The sequence below is a fragment of the Phyllobates terribilis genome, unplaced genomic scaffold (genome assembly GCF_046119375.1).
Source record: "Phyllobates terribilis strain yellow unplaced genomic scaffold, ASM4611937v1 Scaffold_3__8_contigs__length_932513732, whole genome shotgun sequence".
Classification (NCBI taxonomy): domain Eukaryota; kingdom Metazoa; phylum Chordata; class Amphibia; order Anura; family Dendrobatidae; genus Phyllobates; species Phyllobates terribilis.
In genome coordinates, this window is record NW_027362763.1 from 515,943,826 (window position 1) to 515,966,565 (window position 22,740).

The 22,740-nt window shown below is 45.2% G+C and overlaps 1 protein-coding gene across 6 annotated transcripts in view; it reads left to right on the plus strand.

Moving 5' to 3' along the window:
* LAMA2 (laminin subunit alpha 2) overlaps window positions 1-22,740 on the plus strand; it is a 1,447,346-nt gene that overhangs the window by 1,002,517 nt on the left and 422,089 nt on the right. For all 6 annotated transcript variants that reach the window (XM_073676060.1, XM_073676058.1, XM_073676059.1 and 3 more), the window contains 3 exons: window positions 12,469-12,586; window positions 12,857-12,991; window positions 13,745-13,869. In XM_073676060.1, coding sequence (XP_073532161.1) covers window positions 12,469-12,586; window positions 12,857-12,991; window positions 13,745-13,869 — 378 coding nt within the window. The remainder of the gene's footprint in view (window positions 1-12,468; window positions 12,587-12,856; window positions 12,992-13,744; window positions 13,870-22,740) is intronic.

Consider the following 22,740-nt stretch of genomic DNA (forward strand, 5'->3'; position numbering starts at 1 on the left):
TTGGTCTTCTTCGGGGTGGTCTTCAGGGTCGTCGTCTTCGGGGGTCGTCGTCTTCGGGGTCCTCGTCTTCTTCGGGTTGGTCTTCTGGGTCCTCGTCTTCGGGGTCCTCGTCTTCTTCGGGGTGGTCTTCAGGGTCCTCGTCTTCTTCGGGGTGGTCTTCAGGGTCCTCGTCTTCTTCGGGGTGGTCTTCAGGGTCCTCGTCTTCAGGGTCGTCGTCTTCGGGGTCCCCGTCTTCTTCGGGTTGGTCTTCAGGGTCCTCGTCTTCAGGGTCCTCGTCAGGGAGATCCAGAGTGATTACCAAGAACCATTTCAAAAAGCTTGAACTTGGAAATGTAGCAGAAGGTACAAGAAGGCTGAGGAACTACCGAGGACCAGCTGACGGTACTGGAACCCGGATGGGTAGCAGAAGGTACAAGAGCCAATGGAACTACCGAGGACCAGCTGACGGTACTGGAACTCGGTTACTAAGCAGGAGGTACCTGTGCCAGAAAGCACTACCAAGGACCAGCAGACGTTGGTGGAACTTGGATACCAAGAAGGAGGCACCTAATCCAAAGGCACTGCCGAGAACCATCTGACGGTACTGGAACCCGGATGGGTAGCAGAAGGTACCCATGTAAAAAAAAGTTTCAAGGCCGCGAGCCGGTCGCAGTTACAAAAGCCCACAGTCCTACAGGGGGTGCTTGTAATATTGGCACTATGGAACCAGCCTTCATTGCCAGATCCCGCAGCCCACATAGGAGTTACATAAACTGCAGGCACCATAGAGTCGGCTAACCCGACCGCAACACGACAGGACAACGCATTGGAGGCAAAGTGACGTTGACACTACCCGGAAACAGCTGGCGTGCTGGAACCAGGCTGGGCAGGAGGGAGTACCCGTGCCAAAGATACTGCTAGGAAACAGCTGGCGTTGCGGGAACCCAGAGTAAATACTAAAAACAGAGTGGAGCCAGAGGCGTAATTGGAGCAACTTTAAAATCTGTAGTAGTGTGAATGTGGACAGAGCAGGAGAATTTGCCAAACACACAGCTGGGGAACAGCTGACGTTACTGAACCCCAATAACACTGGAGCAAGCGTTGACTGTGCAGACGGCACTTCTGAGCAGCAACTAGCGGTATTGGAGCCCAGGGTAAATACTAAAAACAGAGGAGCCAGAGGTGTAATTGGAGCAAGTTTTAAATCAGTAGTACAGTGGATGTGGACAAAGCAGGAGAATTTGCCGGACACACAGCTGGCGAACAGCTGACGTTACTGAACCCCAATAACACAGGAGCAAGCGTTGACTGTGCAGACGGCACTTCTGAGCAGCAACTAGCGGTATTGGAGCCCAGGGTAAATACTAAAAACAGAGGAGCCAGAGGTGTAATTGGAGCAAGTTTTAAATCAGTAGTACAGTGGATGTGGACAAAGCAGGAGAATTTGCCGGACACACAGCTGGGGAACAGCTGACGTTACTGAACCCCAATAACACTGGAGCAAGCGTTGACTGTGCAGATGGCACTTCTGAGCAGCAACTAGCGGTATTGGAGCCCAGGGTAAATACTAAAAACAGAGGAGGCAGAGGTGTAATTGGAGCAAGTTTTAAATCAGTAGTACAGTGGATGTGGACAAAGCAGGAGAATTTGCCGGACACACAGCTGGGGAACAGCTGACGTTACTGAACCCCAATAACACTGGAGCAAGCGTTGACTGTGCAGACGGCACTTCTGAGCAGCAACTAGCGGTATTGGAGCCCAGGGTAAATACTAAAAACAGAGGTTCCAGAGGTGTAATTGGAGCAAATTTTAAATCAGTAGTATAGTGGATGTGGACAAAGCAGGAGAATTTGCCGGACACACAACTGGGGAACAGCTGACGTTACTGAACCCCAATAAAACTGGAGCAAGCGTTGACTGTGCAGACGGCACTTCTGAGCAGCAACTAGCGGTATTAGAGTCCAGGGTAAATACTAAAAACAGAGGAGCCAGAGTTGTAATTGGAGCAAGTTTTAAATCAGTAGTACAGTGGATGTGGACAAAGCAGGAGAATTTGCCGGACACACAGCTGGGGAACAGCTGACGTTACTGAACCCCAATAACACTGGAGCAAGCGTTGACTGCGCAGACGGCACTTCTGAGCAGCAACTAGCGGTATTGGAGCCCAGGGTAAATACTAAAAACAGAGGAACCAGAGGTGTAATTGGAGCAACTTTAAAATCTGTAGTAGTGAGAATGTGGACAGAGCAGGAGAAATTGCCATCCGCACAGCAGGGGAACAGCTGACGTTACTGAACCCCAATAACACGGCAGCAAGTGTTGACTTTGCAGACGGCACTTCCGAGCGCCAACTGGCGGTGTTGGAGCTCAGGGATAATACTGAAAACAGAGGAGCCAGAGGTGTAATTGGAGCAACTTTAAAATCTGTAGTAGTGAGAATGTGGACAGAGCAGGAGAAATTGCCGTCTTCACAGCAGGGAAACAGCTGACATTACTGGACCCCAATAACACGGCAGCAAGTGTCGACTGTGCAGACGGCACTTCCGAGCGCCAACTGGCGGTGTTCTAGCTCAGGGATAATACTGAAAACAGAGGAGCCAGAGGTGTAATTGGAGCAACTTTAAAATCTGTAGTAGTGAGAATGTGGACAGAGCAGGAGAAATTGCCGTCCGCACAGCAGGGGAACAGCTGACGTTACTGAACCCCAATAACACGACAGCAAGTGTTGACTGTGCAGACGGCACTTCCGAGCGCCAACTGGCGGTGTTGGAGCTCAGGGATTACAGTTCAGGTGGTAGAAACATGAACACAACAGGAGACCTGGATACTGTTGCCAACCAATTATTTATTCTGGAAGAGGACTGGCAAATTCATGAGAGATCCAGGCCTTGTTCATTTTGAGAAAAGTAAGCCGGTCAACGTTATCGGAGGATAGTCGCATGCGACGGTCTGTTAGTACACCACCTGCGGCACTAAAGACGCGTTCCGATAATACACTAGCAGCAGGGCAAGCTAGCACCTCCAATGCATACTGACTAAGCTCTGGCCATGTATCCAGCTTACAGACCCAAAACTTGAAGGGAGAAGAGCCGTCTGGGAGTACACTAAGAGGGCAAGACATGTAGTCTGTCACCATCTGACGGAAACGTTGCCTCCTGCTGACTGGAGCCGTCTGTGATGGTGTAGACATTTGTGGCGGCGGGGACACAAAACTTTGCCACATTTTGGCCATACTGGTCTTGCCTTGTGCTGAGGCGCTGCTTCTGCTCCCTCTTTGTGCAGAGCTTCGTCCACTGCCTCGACGCACTGAGCTGCTTTGTAAAGCACTAGCAGCACTGCTCTCGGTTGGAATGGAGAACATGACGGAATGCACCAGTGCGTCTTGGTACTCCCGCATTTTACGTTCCCGGTTCAACGGTGTTATGAGGCTTTGTAAGTTGTCCCGGTAGCGAGGATCTAGGAGGGTGGACACCAAATAATCAGCCGTGTTGAGAATGTGGGCAATGCGGCGGTCGTTTCTCAGGAACTGCATCATGAAATCAACCATGTGCTGCCGACTGCCAACTGGCCAAGAAACGCTGTCCCCTGCTTGAGGCGTGATCTCAGCCTGCTCTTCATGACCCCACCCTCGCTCTAGATACTGACTACTAGAGCATTGTGTACCTCCCTCCTCTGGACAGATGTCTTCCTCATCCATTGACTCCTCCTCATCCTCCTCACAATTTTCCCCTGCCTAGGCCTTTGTGAGGAACCACGTTGCGCAGACTGTAGAGAAGCAGATGGCATTTGTGACTCCTCATCCTCCACCTCTTCCAAAACCTCGTCCCTTAGTGCTTGCAGTGTTTTTTCAAGCAGGCAGATAAGGGGGATAGTCATGCTGACTAGTGCATCATCTGCACTCGCCATCCGTGTGGAATAATCGAAGGCACGCAAAACGTGGCAAATGTCCTTCATAGAGGCCCACTCAGTGGTGGTGAAGTGTGAACGGCGCGCACTGCGACTTGTTTGCGCCTGCTGCAGCTGGTACTCCATTACTGCTGCCTGCTGCTCACACAACTTCTCCAACATATGTAATGTTGAATTCCACCTGGTGGGTAGGTCACATATGATGCGATGTTCCGGAAGACGTAATCGGCGCTGCAGAGCTGCAATGCGTGATCTTGCGTTGCTGGAACGCCGCAAGTGAGCGCACTCTATGCGGACCTTGTGAAGCAGTGCATCAAGATCCGGATAGTCCCTCAAAAAACTCTGCACGACCAAGTTGAGCACATGTGCCAGACATGGGATGTGAGTGAGGTTGCCTAGGCCCAGAGCTGCCACCAGATTTCGGCCATTGTCACACACTACCATGCCTGGCTGGAGATTCGCTGGCACAAACCACACGTTGCTCTGCTGCTTGATGGCATTCCAGAGCTCTTGCGCTGTGTGGCTTCGATTCCCCAAATAAATTAATTTTAATATGGCCTGTTGACGTTTGGCCACGGCTGTGCTCATATCGGTCATCATAACAGGTAACCGTTCAAGGGTCGATGTGGAGGTAGACCGTGACGGCTCCTGCAGCGCTGATTCAGAGGAACTGGAGTATGAGGAGGAGTCAATGTGTACAGACTGGATTCCTGCAATCCTTGGAGTTGGCAGAACATGTACAGCGCCACTCGCAAGATCTGTACCCGGCTCCACAACATTTACCCAATGGGCAGTGAGGGAAAGGTATCATCCCTGTCCATGCTTACTGGTCCATGCATCGGTGGTCAGGTGGACCTTGCTACTGACGGCGTTTTGTAGCGCATGTTTAATTTTTCCCTCCACATGATGTTGAAGGGCAGGGACTGCTTGCCTGCTGAAATAAAAGCGGCTGGGCACATTGTATTGTGGGACTGCCAATGCCATAAAGTTACGGAATGTGTCAGTCTCCACCAGCCTGAATGATAGCATTTGAAGGGCCAGTAGTTTAGCAATGCCAGCATTCAGAGCCTGTGCTCGGGGGTGGTTTGCCGAGTATGGGCGCCTTTTCTCCCATGCCTGTGCTAACGATGGCTGTAGACTGGCCTGGGAGTGTGAGGATGACTGGGAAAGTGGTGCTGTGGGTGGAATTACACTGTGTCTCTGTACAACAGTGCCAGAGATTCTTCCATGGCGATCCTGTGAGGAAGCCGAACCAGCTGGGTGTGAGCTGGAGGAAGAGGCTACAACACGAGCTGAAGAGGTGGTAGGTGGCGCTGTAGGTTGGCCTATGTCTTCAGTGTGTTTTTGGAACTCCACCACGTGCTTGGTCCACACATGTTTCCACATATTTGTGGTATTGAGGTTGCTGACACATTTCCCTCTTTTCACCTTCTGATTACACAGCTTGCATTTGACAAAGCAAATGTCATCTGCAACTGTGTCAAAAAAGGACCAGGCACTGCAAGTCTTGGCAGCGCCCGCTTTGGATTTTGGAAGAGCCATGCTCCTAATGGGTGCCGAAGTGGAGGCTACAGGCAACCAAGTCTGCCCCCTCCCTCTCCCTCCTTTTTGGGCTGTTCGGGGAATCTCTTCCTCAGAGCTGCTCCCACCACCTTCCTGTCCCTCACGCCATGATGGGTCAAGGACCTCATCATCTACACCACCCTCTTCAAACAACTGCTTCTCCTGGGTAGTCTCGACAGCACAGTACGCACCAGAAAGTGGCACCTGAGTCTCATCATCAGATGCATACTGAGGTGTGCTGCTGACCATAGGCACTGGCCCACCCGCCTCTTCAGATTCAGAGAGACAAAACGGTTGCGCATCACTGCATACTACCTCTTCTTCAAATTCTCGAATTCTGCTTGGCTGGCCCCCTCTTTCCAAGCCAAGAGATTCAGAGAACAGAAATAGAGATGGCTCCTGTCCAGGGCTCTCTGACTGCCTGGGCAATTTGGCAGGTGGTGAAGAGACAGATGAGTGCTCTTTAGTGCTCAGGACCTGAGAGGATCTGGAACTAATTGAAGTCGATGCATTAGCTGCCATCCATCCGACAACGGCTTCAATTTGGTCCTCCCGCAGCAGTGGGGTACGGCTAGCTCCTACAAAGCTGCGCATAAAGGACTGTTCCCTGGTAAAACTGGGGGATGCTGAGTCACTGGTGCCCGCAGCAGGCACAGAATCCCCACGTCCTCTCCCTGCAGGCACAGAATCCTCACGTCCTCTCCCTGCAGAAACTCCACGCCCACGCCCACGCCCACGACCACATGCCTTACTCCCTGCCTTCTTCATCTTGGTAGACTGATAAAGATAGGCAGAAAAGTACTAAGGGCTTAGTGTGCTTATTCCTGAACAGCTGCTAACAGGTATAAGAAACACTAATTTTATAAAGTGTGGACTAGACTTTAATATGAGCTAATGTGGCCTACACAACTGTAAAGTGGAGTGTTTGGTGAACTTTATTTAGGTTTTTTTTGTCACAAAAAGACACTGGATGTGCCTAAAGATGTAATACCGATAGTATCACAAACTTTTTGTAGCTATTACAATGTAGGAAGGTAACCTACAATGCAATAGATGAGGCTACAAAAAATAGGCTAATACTAATCTGGCTGGGGCTGCAGGGCCCAATGCTGCAGAAAGGCTCCTCTAACTACTCCTATATAGTGTGTTTGGAACCAATTTAGCTGAATACGGATGGAACCACACACTGAGTGCACTGCAACCAGACGTGGCTGAAGCACACACTACAGGGTGAGCTGCACTCACACACACAGACCTTGCAGACAGCGGTGAACAGTGCAGATGGAGAGCACTGTGCACTAGCGCTGCAAGAACAAAAAAATGTCTCTGTCTACTCCTATATAGTGTGTTTGGAACCAATTTAGCTGAATACGGATGGAACCACCACACTAATAGGAGATATCAGGAAAAATTAAGAATTGGCAAAAAAGGACAATGTATGAGGCAGTGAGACACATTGAGTGCACTACAACAAGACGTGGCTGAAGTGCACACTACAGGGTGAGCTGCACTCATACACACAGACCTTGCAGACAGCGGTGAACAGTACAGATGCAGAGCACTTTGCACTAGCGCTGCAAGACCAAAAAAATTTCTCTATCTACTCCTATATAGTGTGTTTGGAACAAATTTAGCTGAATACGGATCGAACCACCACACTAATAGGAGATATCAGGAAAAATTATGAATTGGCAAAAAAGGACAATGTATGAGGCAGTGACACACACTGAGTGCACTACAACCAGACGTGGTTGAAGCACACACTACAGGGTGAGCTGCACTCACACACACACACCTTGCAGAAAGCGGTGAACAGCACAGAGAACTGTGCACTAGCGCTGCAAGGCACAGCGATTTATAAAGTAGCTTGGGTAAAGCAGAATAGACCAAATAGGTAGCTAAAACTGTCCCTCAGAACAATAGCGTCCTATCCCTAACTGAATTCACAGCAGAGTGAACTCAAAATGGCGGCGGCGGCTTTTATAGTGCATCATGACATCATTTCAGCAGCCAATCACAGCCATGCCATTAGTTAAGATGCCTACATGCCTAACAGGATGTGCCCACACTTCTTAGGATCCTCATTGGCTGAATAAAATGAAAATGGCTCATTGCATTATGGGAACTTCCGATTCCGGTATACGATATTGCAAAAGTATCGGAATTAAGTATCGGAATTCCGATACCGCGAATATCGGCCAATACCCGATATTTCAATATCAGAATGCTCAACACTAGTGGTGAGCAACTTGAACCCCCAGGTGCTTCACAGAAGTTTATAATATGGAGCCGTGAAAGTAAAAAGATTGAACTTTTTCCATAAAAATTATGTTTTAGCCCCAAATTTTTTATTTTCACAAGAGTAAGAGGAAAAAATGGACCCCAAAAACTTTTTTGCAATTTCTACTGAGTATGCTGATACCCCATATGTGGGAGAAAACCACTGTCTGAGTGCACGGCAGTGTTCAGAACGGAAGGAGCATGCAAAAATGGCTGGAATTGAGAGCGGACGCCATGTCGCATTTGGAGAGCCCCTTATGCGCCTAAATAGTGAAAACCCCCCATAAGTGACCCCATTTTGGAAACTAGACCCCTCAAGGATTTTATCAAGGGGTATAGTGAACATTTTTAACCCAGAGTTACGGCACAGAATTTGATAACATTAGGTCATCATATTGAATAAGTTGTCATTAGTCTTGAGCGCAAGTGCTCGCTACTTGAGTTTGCATCGGGTACTCGGGTATGCACCAAGTATCATGGTTGCTCGAGTGACATGCTCAAGTGACATGCTCGAGTCCCCGTCCCGCATGTTTCATGGTTGTTAGACACCCAAAAAAAACATGCTGGGATCGCTCGTGCATGGCAGGGAATCCATGCAACTTTTTTGGCCACGAAGCATATGGGGTGGAGACTCGAGAATGTCACTCGAGCATCCATGATACTCGGTGCATACCCGAACCCCCGATGCAAACTCAAATAGCGAGCACATGAGTTTAACACTGGTCGCCATATCGTCATAATTTTTTTTTCTTTACTTTTGAAAAAATACAAACCCTAGCACAACCCTAACCCTAGCACAACCTAACACAACCCTAAACCTTGCACAACCCTAACCCTAGCACAACCCTAACCCTAATCCTAGCACAACTCTAACCTTAACCCTAGCACAACCCTAACCCTAGCACAACCCTAACCCTAGCACAACCCTAACCCTAGAATTTCTTTTTTACACCGTGCGGTATAAGTGATTAAGCGACTTTATTCTTTCGGGTCGGTGCGATTGCAGCAATGCCAGATTCATATTGGGTTTTTATAACTGACAGCTGTCACACACTAAAAGACGCTTTTTTTTGCAAAGACTAGTTTTTGCATCGCTATATTTTGAGAGCTATAATTTTTCCATATTTCGGCCGATAGAGTCATGTGATGGCTTATTTTTTGCGGGACAAGTTGACGTTTTTATTGGTATCATTTTCAGGCACGTAACATTTTTTGATCGCTTTCTATTCCGATTTTTGGGAGGCAGAATAAACAAAAACCAACAGTTCAGGAATTGTTTTTTTTTTTTTTTTCATGCCGTTCCACGTGTGGTAAAATTGATAAGGCAGCTTTATTCTTCGGGTCAGTACGTTTACAGTGATACAACATTTATATTGTTTTTTTATGTTTTGCACTTTTACACAATAAAAACTGTTTTATAGAAAAAAAAATTGTATCGCTTTACAAAAAAGAGCTATAACTTTTTTACTTTTCGGCTGATGGAGCTGTATGGCGGCTTGCTTTTGCGGGACAAGATGACATTTTAAGTGGTACCATTTTTATTTACGTTCGTCTTTTTCATCGCGTTTTATTCCATTTTTTGTTTGGCAGTATGATGATAAAGCAGCGTTTTTTGCTCTGTTTTTTATTTTTATTTTTTACCGTGTTCCCAAAAGGGGTTAACTAGTGGGACAGTTTTATAGGTCAGGTCGTTTCAGACGTGGCGATGCTAAATATGTGTACTTTTATTGGTCTATTTTTTTTTTCCATAATAATATTTATTTATGGGTACAGTATATTTTTATTTTTGGTGAATTTTCTTTTCATTTTTTTTATATTTTTGCAGTTTTTTTTTTCACTTTCTGACACTTTTTCTACTTGTTCACTATGCCCACTATGGGGCTATAACTTTTTGCAGCCTGATCACTTATATAGCATGGAGATGCAGCAGCATCTCTATGCTATATACAGCCTGTCAGCACTGCATGCAGAAGTTACTTTGGTTGCGCAAGTAACTTCTTGCCTCTTGGTGACCCGGATGTTGTCATGATAACATTGGGTCACCATGACAACATCCAGGACCCAGCAGAGATGGCACGGGATGCCAGAGAGGAGGTAAGTAACGGCACTTACCTCCTATTGCTCACAGAATGCTGCAATCGACTTTGATCTCAGCATTTCGGGGTTAATGTGCCAGCAGTGGTGTGGGACCGCTCCTGGCACATAGCACCGTGTGTCAGCTGTGACAATCAGCTGACACCCGGCGGCGATCGCCCCGCGCCTCTTGTGTGTGAGAGCAATCGCATTATGCGTAATAGTACGTAGCTGGTCCATAAGGGCCAGGGCGCAGCTACGTACTATTACTGACGTCGTCGGAAAGGGGTTAAACTGGGAAACTGGAAGGAAGCTGTAAGAACTCACCTGAGAAGTTGACTCCCACTATAATGCTGGCTGTTTCATCATCATTGTATGAAAATATTAACGTCATTGACTTGTAGTTTGGATTGCCAAAATAAAAAAATCCACTGCACATTTTGGAATGCGTAGTATTTTATAATTTCTTCAAATACACAGGGTGGAACCCTTCTTGAGCACCTGTACCTCTCTTCAAGAGTGCCGTGTATCTATTCCAATAAGTACAGATAGTCGTAGAAGGCACAGAGAATGGGCCATATAAGTCGAAAAAAGAAGTTTTCAATTTACCTGATTATAACAACTTTAGAACATTGTATAGTGTAACAGGAAAGTTTGCATAAAATAAGTGAATGAAAATAAACCCATATGCACTTCATTACCCACCCTAAGCAACTTTCCCCCAAAAAATTATTGTGTGCTACCAGTATCTTGACGTGAACAAAGAGTGCAGCAGTCCTCTTTACCTTTGATTATGCAGACATACAGTAGCTGTTAATCTCACTTCTTACACCTTTCTTTAAGGAAACACTCCCACTGTGTATCCCACTTTTTATCAGCAAAAAATGCAAAAAAATCCTTTAGATGATTGCACAATAGTACATCAGGTTTGCCAATATGTTAAGATTCATGTGCCATGCAGCTTTCAGAACAAACAAGCCTCACTCAAGTTTCATCCACTGTCAGCTTCTTCTGAGTCATGACATTTGTCCAAGTATATCAGGTGCAGAATTAAGTCCCGATTTTGGGTTACATTTTTGAACTAATGACCAACCACAAGTTAATTTAACAAATGGAGTGAGGAATAAGCATTTTAAGCAAACAATGCATGCAACAACAATACATGCTTCAGATAAAAAATCCCAAACTATGCATATGTTGGCTAATAGGACCTGAACAACCAATAAGTATTACCACATGATTCAGACTGAAACTGTTATACAAATGAAGCAAATCTCTAACTAACAGCTGCACCACGCTATGACAATTTAGTAGCCTGCCTACTTTAATTCACATAAGTGGACACTCATATATTTTTATGATGAGCATTCATGCTTAATAAATAGTGTATCAGCCAAAGCTCAATTTTTAGAAAGTGTAGCAAGCTTTTTGTCAAGATGGTGCATGCTACATCAATATGCATGAATACAATATAATGTCTAAAGGGTTACGTCTCTCCTTGTGGTGAGTGAAATGCCTGACATACCAGTGTAAGGAGACTTATAGGCCATGCAATAGTCCATTGGGAAATTAAATATTCAAATTGCCTCTTCGGAGAGGAAGAGGACTTGAACTTTAGTGCACCTATTGTCAGTAGCAATTCTAAAAGTCAAAGTCCTCTTTCTCTCTGAAGAGAAAATTTGCATACATTATAATGAAAACTCACTCTGACTAATAGTTTGTTTTTTTTCACCCATACAGATTTTTTCTTGAATTTGAATTAGCACTACAACAAACCAAATTTAGCACAACATCATAACATGTTTCCAACGTACCACGATCACTGGGTGGCCACACAAAGACACATAAAAGGATAGACATCGAGTGACAGAGTATTACAGAAAGTTTTTTTTAAACCTGATTATCTTGCATCACGCAAATTAGAATATGTTAAGCTAAGAGAAAAGGCTGGAAATTACATATTTTATATAAAGACCAATACAATAATATATAATTATAATTTCCCTCAGTCTTTGCAAACTTCAAAATGGACTTCCACATATTTGTTGAGCTATAGGGGAAATTAATGATTTTCTGTACTAGACAGATTTGCCCCTTAAAAGAACTGGCTGTCCATCTCTTTAGTTGGCAATATCAGTTTTCGTTTTGGAAAAGCACATGCTGACCTGCTAAACGATTAATTCGAAATATTAACATAAATGCTATGACACAAGAATAAGAGACAAAGCAACAGAAAGGTCATGTTTTATCTCCAAAAAGTAGCCATATTTGAAGTATCTTATGGTTTTTCGAACAGACATAAAAATGGAATCAAGGGCATATGTTTATGTTTTTGTATTTTCATTGGAAATGTTCTTTATTAAGCAAAAATAAATTGAACATGTTTATAAACTAACTACAAACATACTTTGTTTCTGATTTGTAGAGTACTGTTATTCCCATTATTAGATATGAAAGGTCAAAATGTTTCCTTTCTTTTCAATGTAATACATTAACATTGTACAACCTTTTGTTCTTGCCAAAATGCTTTATTTTATGTTGTAAAATTTTTACAATATATTGTAAGAATGAGTAATTGCTCGTAGTAAACTACAAATTAGGTTTGCATTCAGTGTACGCTTATTATATACATTATTCATCCATTAATAATGTTTTTGTGGGCTGCAGAATATCTGAAGTATTTCTGGAAGTAGCAGAAGTAGGCACATCTTTCACAATGAGTCCGAGAGCCAATCTTATTGAGAAATGTGAATGCCCACTAGGATATTCTGGACTTTCATGTGAGGTATTTTATAAGTCTTATTCTCTTACCTGATGACAATATGTGTTCCTGATTAACAACAATTATCTTAAATGTTTGGTCAAATAAATTGACAATAGTACTAAAAATCAGGGGTCAGTAGTATGCAAGAATATTTAAGTTTGGTGGGATTATCACAAAGTTTATTGTAGAGCAAAGTTATGATACCACCTGATACCAAATAAACCATAACAATGGTGATTTCTTTAAATCTCAGATTCAAGACTACATATATCTGTCTTATGTTTATTTTAGTCATGTTCTCCTGGATTCTACAGAATGGCTTCTGCATCCCCAGGTAGAAGACCTGGCCCATCTCTTGGGACATGTGTACCCTGTCAATGCAATCGGCACAGTGATGTATGTGACCCACAGACGTCTGTTTGCCAGGTATGCTTCTTGCATTGTCCTTTTTATTACCTCTGGAGAAGGAATTGTTTAATATAAAACATGTGTGACGCAAGTCACTACTCACAGACTAGCCGTGAGGCAGAGTGATCAAGGGGTCCAAGGTCAAAAGCCAAGAAGGTAAGTCAAAGACAAAGGGATGAAACAAAAGGATAGTCAGGGGCAAACCAACTCCCGCGTCTGGTAACTAAGGCTGGAATCTGTCAAAGGCAAAAGGGTTTATACAAGCGGGTAGTTGAAAGGCAAATCCAAGATCCGGCAACAAAAGATCGTGACAACATGTAAAGAAGCATATTTGTATGCAGTACTGTACTCTGTCTAGTGCATAAAGATACATTTAATAAAATATTCATTAAACTATGGTTTGGGGGTATTTGCATAACTAATTTGAATATTATTTTATTATGAAATGTTATACAATTTCCCATAGTAGGGGTTTTATAAGAGAATAAATTAAAAACACCTTCACTAAACCAACATTTTTTTTAAATCGGATATCAATTAGAAAATGTTAATCTTTGCATGTTTTAACATCTTAATTAAAAACTGATTAAAGGGATAACTCCAACATAATCCGTTGTGAATATACCCTTAAAGCTCTCAGACATCTTCAACTTATAACCTTTTGCATCTAAAAATTAAGCTAATAGAAAAAAGTTGGCAATAACGAAAACATGTTTTGAATTAAAAAAATGTATATATATGGATTATCATTTTTCTCCATTTTTTTTCTAGGCCTGTAAACACAATACCACTGGAGACCATTGTGAGCAGTGTGCCCAAGGGTTCTATGGATTAGTCAGAGGGTCTCCGGATGATTGCCGTCCCTGTGCATGTCCTCTCCACATAGCAAGCAACAAGTAAGTAGAAAGGAACAAGAGAAAATAGATTCTCATAGTAGAATGCTCAAAACACCTGCAACAAAGAACAGAACATCAATATAAAATAGGAGTATTCTCAACTCTGGTCCAACTTTATTAGCCAGAGAAAATAGAAAATGCAGAAATGGTAATTACTATAATGTTTGCCAATATTGAAGGTTACTCCCTATCCACAGTAAAGGCGAAAACTTTCTTACCAGTATGGATGCGACCACAGGGATCCCAATCAATCCCAAAAACTTGGCTGTGAAATGACCTGTCAAAATGGAGCATGCACACAACCAATCCATTCATTCTCTATGGGTTTGCTGGGAAAAGTCGAGTGTTGTACTTAGCTACCTCCAACAATCCCATAGAGAATAAATGTACTTGTAATGCCCAATCTGAACACTGCAGGTGTTGGGTGTGTTATACTTCCTCTAAACACAGCAGTGAAACCCTTTAGATGCTGCTGTTATTCATGACAGCACTTAAGCAGTTGGAAATGTAAGATGTCTCCTCCATTGCTCATTGTTCGCTCCACCCACAATGATCTTGGCTGGCAGTCTAATGAAGGCCACCGTGTCTGCCCTTTATGAGCACCTATGAAGCCCATGCAACCAAGGAAAGTAAAACAATCATGGGACTTGAAAAGTGAGGAGGAAAATATGAAAGTGAAAATAAATGAAGGGAGTGTGGTATTTCAAAATGTCTAGCAATAAAAGGACAACAAAACAAAGCACTGAGGCATTGATGTGTCACAGTCTCCCAATGAACTCATTTGTTAAATAGTATATCAGCAAAAGGTGAGTATAAATAAATTAAAACTTAGCTTTAATAAGTATCATATAAAAGACAGTGATTACACACAATGTAAATAAAACCCATAGAAAAACAGGTATAGAATAAAGCCTAATTCATGGTGGTGGGTGTAGGCCCAGCACAAGAATTAACTACAGGTTTAGACAAATAAATACTCAATTGACAGTGGTCACATTATCAAATATGTCCTCCAAGATATAACAGGCTCATTTAACAATAAAGTACTTAGTCTCTGTATAAGTGAACAACAGAAAGTGGGTAAATAGTAAAGGAACAGTCTCAACCATCTGTCTCATCCAGAAAGGGTGCAGGCATCTCAGACCATATTGTGGAACCCCATCGGGCTAGAAAATGGTGAGGTCCTAAAATGGTGCTATTAAACCCTAAAGACACTAGAAGGCCCTAGAACCCAATGACTCCCGCCCTTGCAAGGGGAGTCCACAACTGTCCCTGTGTAGACCTTGCCATTTTCTAGCCAGATGCCGATCGACAATATGGTCTGAGACACCTGAACCCTTTCTAGATGAGACAGACGGGTGAGACTGTTCCTTTACTATTTACCCACTTTCTTTTGTTCACTTATACAGAAACTAAGTACTTTATTGTCAAATGAGTTTGTTATACAGTACAGACCAAAAGTTTGGACACACCTTCCCATTTAAAGATTTTTCTGTATATTCATGACTATGAAAAATGTGCATTCACACTGAAGGCATCAAAACTATGCATTAACACATGTGGAATTATATACTTAACAAAAAAGTGTGAAACAACTGAAAATATGTCTTATATTCTTGGTTCTTCATAGTAGCCACCTTTTGCTTTGATGACTGCTTTGCACCCTCTTGGCATTCTCTTGATGAGCTTCAAGAGATAGTCACCGAAAATGGTTTTCACTTCACAGTTGTGCCCTGTCAGGTTTAATAAGTGGGATTTCTTGCCTTAAAAATGGGGTTGGGACCATCAGTTGTGTTGTGCAGAAGTCTGGTGGATACACAGCTGATAGTCCTACTGAATAGACTGTTAGAATTTGTATTATTGCAAGAAAAAAGCTGCTAAGTAAAGAAAAACTAGTGGCCATCATTACTTTAAGAAATGAAGGTCAGTCAGTCTGAAAAATTGGGCAAATTTTGAAAGGGTCCCCAAGTGCAGTTGCAAAAACCATCAAGCGCTACAAAGAAACTGGCTCACATGAGGACCGCCCCAGGAAAGGAAGACCAATAGTCACCTCTGCTTCTGAGGGTAAGTTTATCCGAGTCACCAGCCTCAGAAATCGCAGGTTAACAGCAGCTCAGATTAGAGACCAGGTCAATGCCACACAGAGTTCTAGCAGCAGACACATCTCTACAACTACTGTTAAGAGGAGACTTTGTGCAGCAGGCCTTCATGGTAAAATAGCTGCAAGGAAACCAATGCTAAGGACAGGCCACAAGCAGAAGAGACTTGTTTGGGCTAACACAAGGAATTGACATTAGACCAGTGGAAATCTGTGCTTTGGTCTGATGAGTCCAAATTTGAGATCTTTGGTTCCAACCACCGTGTCTTTGTGTGACTCAGAAAAGGTGAACGGATGGACTCTACATGTCTGGTTCCCACCGTGAAGCATGGAGGAGGAGGTGTGATGGTGTGGGGGTGCTTTGCTGGTGACACTGTTGGGGATTTATTCAAAATTGAAGGCATACTGAACCAGCATGGCTACCACAGCATCTTGCAGTGGCATGCAATTCCATCCGGTTTGTGTTTAGTTGGACCATCATTTATTTTTCAACAGGACAATGACCCCAAACACACCTCCAGGCTGTGTAAGGGCTATTTGACCAAGAAAGAGAGTGATGGGGTGCTACGCCAGATGACCTGGCCTCCACAGTCACCAGACCTGAACCCAATCGAGATGGTTTGGGGTGAGCTGGACCGCAGAGTGAAGGCAAAAGGGCCGACAAGTGCTAAGCATCTCTGGGAACTCCTTCAAGATTGTTGGAAGACCATTTCCGGTGACTACATCTTGAAGCTCATCAAGAGAATGCCAAGAGGGTGCAAAGCAGTCATCAAAGCAAAAGGTGGCTACTTTGAAGAACCTAGAATATAAGACATATTTTCAGTTGCTTCACACTTTTTTGTCATTTGAGTATTTATTTATATGTCTGACCTCTAGTGAATTCTTGTGCTGGGCCTTCACCTACCACCGTGGATTAGGCTTTTTTCTGTACGTGTTTTCTACAGATTGTTTTTACATTGTGTGTGTGTAATCACTGTCTTTTATATGATACTTATTAAAAGCTAAATTTTAATTTATTAATACTCACTTTTAGCTGCTATACTGTGCTGTTTTAATCAGTATTTATTGAGGCATAGTGTCATACATAGAGTTGTGCACATCCTTGATACTGTGTATTAGCTTTGCACGAGTAAATAATGATTTGCACACAACTGAACAACCATGTCCCTTTAACCACTTTACAGCCTGTGCCATATTTGTACGCACAAGGCTGTAATCCCTGGTTCAGTGAGGGCTCCGGCGCTGAGTCCTCACTGAATCGGGCACAAGTCAGCTGATTATTACAGCTGACATATGCCCGCAACAGCCGTGGGTGGAATCGCGATCCACCAGCGGCTGTTAACATGTTAAATGCCGCTGTCAATTTCTGACAGCGGCATTTAACAGCGCCGCGCCGGAAGCGAGTCACTTACCCCGCCCATCGGTGACCCCATCACGTGATCGTGGGTCACTGATGCGTGGGCATGACAACCCTGGGTCTGCAGCAGACTCCAGTGGTTGTCATGAGCTGATCGCTATGAGCGCCACCTAGTGGTCGGTGCTCATAGCACAGGATCATTTCTGCTACACAGAGGTGATCTGATGATCACCTCTATGTAGCAGAGGCGATCAGACAAGTGCTGCTTCTAGTCTCCTATGGAGACTATAGAAGCAAGCAAAAAATGAAAAAAAAATGTTTTTAAAAATAATAAAAAAATTAAAAAAATATAAAAGTTTAAATCACCCCCCTTTCGCCCCATTCAAAATAAAATAATAAAAACAAAACACTACATACACATATTTGGTATCGCCACGTTCAGAATCGCCCAATCTATCAATATAAAAAAAGAATTAATCTGATTGGTAAACAGCATAACGAGAAAAAAATTCTAAACGCCAGAATTACGTTTTTTGGTTGCCACAACATTGCAATAAAATGCAATAACGGGCGATCAAAACATCGGATCTACCTGAAAAATGGTATCAATAAAAACTTCAGCTCAGCGCGCAAAAAATAAGCCCTCACCCAGCCCCAGATCCCGAAAAATGGAGACGCTACGGGTCTTGGAAAATGGCGCCATATTTTTTTTTTTTAGCAAACAGTCTTTCAATTCACAGAGAATAACTGTGCTGCAAATCAAATTTCCCTAAATTTGGAGAATTTGAACTTTGTCATATCCACTCATCTCTATTTACTACATATAAAAAAAGTAAAAATGTGGTTTGTGTAACTATATTCTGAGATCCATATATTTTTTTTATTTCTATTGATGGCGCAGTGTGAGAACTTGCTCTTCTCAGTGCAAACTGTAGCTTTTATTGGTTTCACCTTGGGATACATGCAACTTTCTAATTGCTTTTTATTTAATTGTCTTAAAGGGGGAAGGTCTGATGACTACAATTGTCTTTTTATGGCATTCATTGTGCAGAATAAATAGGTTTAGACTTTTATGAATATAGGGACATCAACTTATATTTTTTTAAATAGTGATTCAAATTTGTATATATTTTTTAAAATATCGTTCAATATTTTTGTGAACTACTTAGATTTTTTTCCTAGCTATTGACAGTGCTAGGCATTCAAGGTTAAATAGCAAGAATTAGTGCTAGGCAGGTGTCTGCTATGCAACACAGCCAGAACATGTTTGTGGAGCAGGAACAGCTTTTGTGCCTTTTTTGTTTACTGGCACTCAACATATGAGTAAGGGATTTATAGTATAAATAGACAATATTCATATGGTATGGTAATTCAGTTTAGCAATACATCCATAAATGCTCATGACGCGCCCTGGGCCTATGTGATGCAGCGTTGCGCACGCAGGGACTACCCGGAGCCGGATCTGATAGGGGTAGTAGTCTCGTGGCGGTGACCCGGTCCGTGCCCAGGGAGTCAGACTAAGTGGCGGTATATTAGCAGTAGATGTAGAACGACTACGCCACCCGTTGAATGCAGCTATGGAGCTGCCGCTGCAGGGCAAACCGCTGAGGCCGGTGGGAGGATGGTGCAGCGTGGATGGTATAACCCCCAACGGGAGGGGTATGGCCTCAGGGCAGCCGACGTGGATGATGGGGGTAGCAGGAATCACTCAGAGACGATACGGTGTAGTTCAGGGTCTTTACTGGTGACAAAGATAGACCCTCCCGGAGTACTGGCTAGCGGTCGGGGCCTGGTCAGTCCTTGAGCAGATGGGATCCCCCTTGGCCAGGCGGAGTTGTAGGCCTCCTCAACTAATTGTACTCTTCTGGCTACCTTGCTAGAGGCGGGTAAAGGTAGCCCACGTCCCTGAGTGTACCGTGTGGTGCTCACCCGTATGGCCGGTGACTCGGGGCCTTCTAGTAGCTTCCGCTCCACGACGGCGGTGCTGGTCCCACACGTGTGACCGAGCCTTCGGGTTTCTGGGCCAGAGGACCTGAAATCCCCTGCCGGTCGGTTTCTGCTGCTGGGTAGGAGTTAGTCCCCACAGCCTCGGACTCCGGGTCCGGTAAGAAATCTTCAATCAGGGCGAGCTCTACAGCTTCCAGCCCTGATCTCCTCTTAGCACGACTCCCACAGAGCTCCTGATCTTTCTTTCCTATCACTGCTTCTCTTCTTCTCTCTACTCTTCTTCTCTAACCCTGCCTCAGCCCCAGGTTTATATAGGGGAAGTCCTTCCCCTCCCAGGACTGGGCAGGAGGTGTGGCATGCATAGGATTCCTGACCAAGAGACCTCCCACCTGCTCTCAGACATAACACTGCTGTTACTGTGGAAACCAGACCCCTGGGGTGCCACATTCCCCCCTAGTGAAATTTAGTACTCCGGGACTAAACATATTTTAGAAAAACATAACCAATACAAACAGAAACGGTACAATAGAAAAAAAAACATATTAGAATGGTCACGGCGTGTCCGCAACAGGGTGCAGTTTTTGAAGAAAAGCAAGGTGTCCATTTCACCAAAACAGGGAGACGTAACCAGGTAGGGGTCTGTCCTGCCCCGAGTCCTTAACAGTCTTTAGTCCATTCCTAAGTTACGCTCCAACCAATTGTACAAAGATTCCCGGTAAATCCACCAAGGACTCCTAAAAATAACTAGAAACACATAATTATTTACAAGTAACAGACAGGTGACCACAAATAAAACAATTTAAACACTTCAAATTCTCCAACGTGCGGGTAACTGGCCTTTAGTGGCCCTAGTGGACCTACGGAGCTGACTGTCTGGCCCTGAACTACAGGGTGTAGGAGCTGTCAAGGGTAAACTGGGCAGCTGTCTACAGGCTCTTTGGCTCACTAGGGGTATGGCAGGCTCACTATAAGCAGAGGGTTGATCCTCCTGATCTGCTTGTGTGGAGTCTTCTGCCTCCTGGACCGGCTGTTCTTCCAGCTCTACTGGTTGCTCCGTGAGTACTTGGGATGCTGGTTGGAGGAACGTGAGGACGGGTACCACAACTGCACCATTGACTTGAGTCCAGGACTGAGGGAAGTCTCCGAGCACAGTACTAACCACATCTTCCCTTTCCTCTACGGGTCGAGGGTCTTCTTGTTCCTCTTCAGGATTCCGTAGCTGTTCGGGACACCTCTTCAGGTGATCCCGGGATACAATGGTTGTGGTTTCCCCTCCGTCTTTACTGATGGTACAGACCTTCGGGTTGTCGTGGCTTGAGGGCAGTACGATGTACGGGTCCTTCTCCCACTGGTCGTCCAACTTGTGGAGCCGTCTTTTCCTCTTCAAGACCTGCTCTCCGGGTACCAAGGGAACAGCGGGAGCATACTGGTTGTAAGTTTTCTCTTGTCTTTCCCTAGCTAGACAGAGACTTCGCTCCACGCTCTCCTGTACTTTCCGGTACTGCTGCTGCCTCTCTGTGTCCCAGTCTGCTTCCGGTGAAGTGTCCTCGGGTGTCAGGACTCCCATCTCCAGGTCAACAGGTAGCTTACCGGGTCTTGCCCTCATTAGGTAAGCCAGGGGACAGTTGGTGGAACCTACAGGGATGTAGTTGTATATAGGTCCACCAGGTCGGGCAGCTTCTCAGGCCACAGACTGCGTTCTTCCAGGGGCAATGTTTTTAGAAGATCTATCACCACCTGGTTCATTTTCTCACAAAGTCCATTAGTTTGCGGATGATAGGGTGTCGTCCTGATCTTCCGGCAGCCATACAGAGTACAGAACTCTTGGAAGACCTCCGCTTCAAAGGCAGGTCCCTGATCCGTCAGCACCTGCTCTGGGTAGCCATGTGGACGGCAGAAGTGCTGCTGGAAGGCTCTAGCTGCTGTGTGAGCCGTTAAGTCCTTGACGGGGACGACAACCAAGAACCGGGAGTAGTGATTCACGATGGTTAATGCGTAGACGTAGCCACTTCTGCTTGGGGTCAGTTTTACATGATCCAAGGCTACCAGTTCCAACGGCTGCCGGGTGACGATGGACTGAAGGGGGGTCTTCTGGCTGGCACGGTCCTTCCTTCTTAGGTTGCATGGGCCACAGTCTCTGCACCACCTCTCGATGGTTCCTCTCATGCCTACCCAATGGAACCGCCCGCGCAGCAGGAACTCCAGCTTCTTCCATCCGAAGTGCCCAGCCCCGTCGTGGTATGCCTCCATCACCATAGCTGCGTCCCTTCTTGGCACCACTACTTGCCAGATCAGTTCATGCATCCGGGAGTTAACCATTCTGCGGCACAACTTCCCCTTGTAAAGGAACAGTCGACTCTTCTCTGCCCACAGTTGCTTGGCCTCCTCCGGAGCGTCTGGGTCAAGGCGAGCTTCTGGCTGAGTCAGCATCTCCTTCACCAGCCGGATGGCAGGGTCACTGTCTTGCGTTTCCGCCCAGTTGTAGTGAGGTAAGGGGTTGAATGTAGCGGCTTGCTTACCCCTTACACGGTGGGAATACTGGATAGTCCCATGACGGTGGAACGCAGGGAGTTCGACCTCTTCCAAATCTTCTGAATCCTCACCCTCGTCCGGTAGGTTTGGCATCCTGGACAGGGCGTCCGCGTTGGTATTGGAGCGTCCTGCCCGGTATTTGATTGTAAACTCATAGTTGGACAAGCGGGCCATCCATCTCTGCTCTAGGGCACCGAGTCTTGCAGTGTCCAGGTGTGTCAACGGGTTGTTATCCGTGTACACGGTGAACCGGGAAGAAGCGAGGTAGTGCTTAAAGCGTTCGGTGACTGCCCACACCACTGCCAGGAACTCTAGCTTAAATGAGCTGTAATTCTCAGGATTTCTTTCGGTAGGTCGCAGTTTTCGGCTGGCGTAAGCAATTACCCGTTCTTTCCCCTGCTGGATCTGGGATAGTACGGCTCCTAGCCCGATGTTACTGGCGTCGGTGTAGAGGATAAAGGGTTGGCTATAATCAGGGTACGCCAGGATTTCATCCCCTGTGAGGGCCATCTTCAGCTGGCGGAAGGACTCTTCTTCCAACTTCTCCCATCTGAAGGGCGGCTTCTGGTTCTTGGCCTTCCTGGACTGGCCTATCAGGAGGTCCTGCATAGGAGCTGCCTTTTTGGTGAAACCGGGTATGAACCTTCGGTAGTAGCCTACCAACCCGAGGAACTGCCTCACTTCCTTTACACTGGAGGGGCTTGGCCATTCCTTAATTGCGGTGATCTTATCAGGGTCGGGAGCCACTCCGTCAGCACTCACCACGTGTCCCAGGTACTGCACCTTTGGCTTCAGGAGGTGACACTTGGAGGGTTTCACCTTTAGGCCGTAACTTGCCAGAGCTTCAAACACTTCCGCCAGGTGCTTCAGGTGGTCCTCGTAGGTTTTGGAGTAGACGATGACATCGTCCAGGTATAACAGGACCGTCTCAAAGTTC